The 4061-nt window shown below is 70.0% G+C and overlaps 1 protein-coding gene across 1 annotated transcript; it reads right to left on the bottom strand.

Moving 5' to 3' along the window:
• Positions 1-291: 291 nt before the first annotated feature.
• On the bottom strand, positions 292-3535 carry LOC148590012 (etoposide-induced protein 2.4 homolog). Its single transcript, XM_088539565.1, has 10 exons — positions 3494-3535; positions 3287-3423; positions 3152-3212; positions 3013-3079; positions 2820-2944; positions 2600-2719; positions 2416-2527; positions 2236-2347; positions 2079-2153; positions 292-427 (listed from the first exon to the last, which is right to left on the bottom strand). Exons 1-10 carry the CDS (start codon positions 3533-3535, stop codon positions 292-294), a joined length of 987 nt encoding a protein of 328 aa, XP_088395691.1.
• Positions 3536-4061: the final 526 nt, after the last annotated feature.

Genomic DNA, 4061 nt, shown 5'->3' with positions numbered 1-4061 from the left:
AAGCGCGCGGAGCGGCCGCCACGTGGGGGGGGAAGGCGCCACGTGGGCGCCGCCATGGCGAAGCCGCCGTGGGCGCCGCCATCTTGGCGCCGCCATCTTAGCACCGCCCACCGCGCCCCAAGCCCCGCCCCCTCCCGGCCCGCCCCGCCCCCAGCACCAAACTGCGCGGTTTTGGCTTCTGCCCTTTAATCGTCGGGGGCGAAAACGACCCGGGGCTCCGTCCAGGCCCCATTGCCGGCACCGCGCACCGTTCCCGACGGGAAGCGCCGGGAACGCCGGGAGCGTCGCCGCTCAGCGCCCCGGCGGCGGCGGCCGCGCCGGGGACGGCTGCGGGGACGGGGACGGGGACGGGGCCGCCCGCGCCGTGCGGCGGAACAGGCGGTCGCTCAGGAAGACGACGGGGGAGAAGAGGCGCAGCTGGAAGGGGCTGCGGGGGGAACGCGCGGCGTGAGGGACGGGACGGGGCAATGAAGACCTGGGATGGGGCAATAAAGACCCGGGATGGGGCAATGAGGAGCCGGGACGGGGCAACCAGGGGCCGGGACGGGGCAATAAAGACCTGGGACGGGGCAATAAAGACCTGGGACGGGGCAATAAACACCCGGGATGGGGCAATAAAGACCTGGGACGGGGCAATAAAGACCTGGGACGGGGCAATGAAGACCTGGGATGGGGCAATAAAGACCCGGGATGGGGCAATAAAGACCTGGGATGGGGCAATAAAGACCCGGGACGGGGCAATAAAGACCTGGGATGGGGCAACCAGGGGCCGGGATGGGGCAATAAAGACCTGGGACGGGGCAATAAAGACCTGGGACGGGGCAATAAACACCCGGGATGGGGCAATAAAGACCTGGGATGGGGCAATGAGGAGCCGGGACGGGGCAACCAGGGGCCGGGACGGGGCAATAAAGACCTGGGATGGGGCAATGAGGGGCCGGGATGGGGCAATAAAGACCTGGGATGGGGCAATGAGGGGCCGGGATGGGGCAATAAAGACCCAGGACAGGGCAATGAGGAGCCGGGACGGGGCAACCAGAGGCCGGGATGGGGCAATGAAGACCTGGGATGGGGCAATGAGGAGCTGGGACGGGGCAATGAGGAGCCAGGAGGGGCAATAAAGGGCCAGGATGGGGCAATAAAGACCTGGGATGGGGCAATAAAGACCTGGGACAGGGCAATGAGGAGCCGGGACGGGGCAACCAGGGGCCGGGACGGGGCAACCAGAGGCCGGGATGGGGCAATGAGGAGCCGGGACGGGGCAATGAGGAGCCGGGACGGGGCAATGAGGAGCCGGGACGGGGCAATGAGGAGGCGAGATGGGGCAATGTGGAGCCAGGATGGGGCAATGAAGCACCAGGAGGGGCAATAAAGACCCGGGATGGGGCAATAAAGACCCAGGACAGGGGAATGAGGAGCCAGGACGGGCAATAAAGACCTGGGATGGGGCAATGTGGAGCCGGGATGGGGCAATGAAGCACCAGGAGGGGCAATAAAGACCTGGGACGGGGCAATGAGGAGCCGGGACGGGGCAATGAGGCGCCGGGATGGGGCAATAAAGACCCGGGATAGGGCAATGTGGAGCCGGGATGGGGCAATGAGGCGCCAGGAGGGGCAATAAAGACCCGGGACAGGGCAATGAGGAGCCGGGAGGGGCAATAAAGACCTGGGATGGGGCAATGTGGAGCCGGGATGGGGCAATGAGGCGCCAGGAGGGGCAATAAAGACCCGGGACAGGGCAATGAGGAGCCGGGACGTGGCCATAAGGAGCTGGGATGCGGCAACAAGGAGCTGAGAGGGGCACTATGGACCCGGAACGTGGCAATAAGGAGCCAGGATGCGCCAATAAAGACCTAGGATGGGGCAATAAAGACCCGGGACGGGGCAATAAGGACCCGGGATGTGGCCACGAGGACCCGGGACGTGGCCATGAGGACCCGGGACATGGCCACGAGGACCCGGGACGTGGCCACGAGGTCCCGGGACGTGGCCACGAGGACCCGGGACGTGGCCACGAGGACCCGGGACGTGGCCACGAGGCCCCGCGCGTCCCCGAAGCGCCGCCCCCCGGTGCTCACTAGGCCTTGGCGGGCGCACGGGCCTCGCTGGCGCTGATGATGAAGAGCGGGAAGAGGATGGAGAAGAGGCAGCCGCTGCGGGGCGGGAGCGCGGGGGCGGTGAGGACGCGGCGGCGCCCCACGCGCCCCACGCGTGCCCCACGCGCGCCACGCGCACCTCACGATGTAGGACGACTGCGTGGCCGTGAGGAAGGCGAGCGGCAGCCCGAAGCCGAAGTAGTAGGGCCAGTGGCGCTCGATGTTGGACAGGCGCTGGTGCATCTCGACGCCTGCGCGCGGCGGCATCGGCAACGGCGTCGGCGCGGAGCGCGCGGCGCCGCCGCCGCCGCGGACTCACCCTTGTTGAACCAGCGGTACTCGAAGCAGTAGAGCGAGTAGAGCAGCGACATGTGCAGCAGCCCCACGAGCTGCCCCACCAGGTCGATGGGGAAGAGGCTCACGAGCATCCCCTGCGTGAACGCGCAAAGGGGGTGAGCGGATCCGTAGGGAATTTACAGCGGGAATGAGGACGCGGGAGGCACCTGGATGAGGAAGAGCGCCTGGAGCAGCAGGTTGAAGAGCATGTCGGCGATGACGCGGCTCACGCTGGGGAAGGGCTGCGCCCTGCGGCCCGACACCTCGAAGGCCAAGTCGGCGATGTCCTGCGCGGGGACGCGGAGCGGGCGCTGCGACGGTGTCCCCAGCGTCCCCAGCGTCCCCAGTGTCCCCAATGTCCCCAGTGTCCCCGGCGCCCGCTCCCACCTGGAACCAGATGGCGTTGACCACCTTGCTGAGCACGAAGAGCGGCAGCACCCAGAGCGCGCCGAACAGCGACGTGAGCAGGAACTCCAGCCAGGCCCACACGCCGCCGTGCAGCGCCGGGTCCCCTGCGGGCGCCGCCGTCAACGCGGCGCGTCCCCGCGCACGGGGACGCCCCTGTGTCCCCTATGCTCACCGAGGACGCGCGCCGACAGCGCGCGCAGCGCCGGCAGGAACGCGCGGTGGAACACCAGCAGGCTCAGCTGCAAGGACGGCGCCGTGAGCGCGGCGGCGGCGCCGGTGACGCCGGTGACACCGGCGCCGCCGCGGCTCACCCAGAAGACGCCGCCGTTCCAGGCGCAGCACTGCAGGACGCGGCTGGCCACGCGGGGCTCGCTGCGGGCGCGACGGGGCGGTGAGCGGTGCCACACGGTCACCGCGTGTCCCCACGTCCCCGCCGCCGCGCTCACCCGTCGCCGTCGCGGCGCCGCGGGGCGCCGGGCGCGCGGCGCTGCCGCTGCCGCTCCCGCCGCTCCTGGCGCTGCTGGCGCAGCCGCGCGTCCAGCGTGGAGATGCTGCAGATGCCGCCGAGCGAGTCCCGCGCGCCCTGCGGGGGCAGCGAGACGTGGCCGCCCCGTCGTCGCTTTGGGGACACGCGCGGGGACAGGGACACTCACCCGCGCCAGGTCATGCAGGAAGGATTTGAGGCCGTCGGCCATGGCGGCTCCCGCATGGCCCCGCGCCCGGGGGGGCTGCGGGGGCGCTGGGGGGCGGCTCGCAATGGGGGGGACCCACGGGTGGGGGGCGCGATGGGGGGGGTTGGGGGCCCGTGGGGACAATGGGGGGGGGGTCCAGGGCAGGGGCCTATGGTGACAATGGAGGGGGGACCCAGGTTAGGGGCCCGTGGTGACAATGGGGGGGGGATCCGTGTTGGGGGCCTGTGGTGACAATGGGGGGGGGGGGGGAACTGGGAGGGGGGCCCGTGGTGACAATGGGGGGCGGGGGGACCGGTTGGGGGCCTGTGGTGACAATGGGGGGGGAACCAGGAGGAGGGGGGCCCATGGTGACAACGGGGGGGGGATTCGGGTTGGGGGCCCGTGGTGACAATAGGGGGGGGAACCGGGTTGGGGGCCCGTGGTGACAACAGGGGCAGATCTGGGTTGGGGGGGCCCATGGTGACAATAGGGGGGACCCACATTTGGGGGGCAGGATGGGAGGCACCACAATTGGGGAGGAAGGGAGGTT

The sequence above is a fragment of the Tinamus guttatus genome, unplaced genomic scaffold, assembly GCF_059628265.1.
Source record: "Tinamus guttatus ecotype Peru unplaced genomic scaffold, ASM5962826v1 Tinamus_guttatus_pri_ptg001845l, whole genome shotgun sequence".
Classification (NCBI taxonomy): Eukaryota; Metazoa; Chordata; class Aves; order Tinamiformes; family Tinamidae; genus Tinamus; species Tinamus guttatus.
This window is presented reverse-complemented; position numbering and strand designations above follow the sequence as displayed.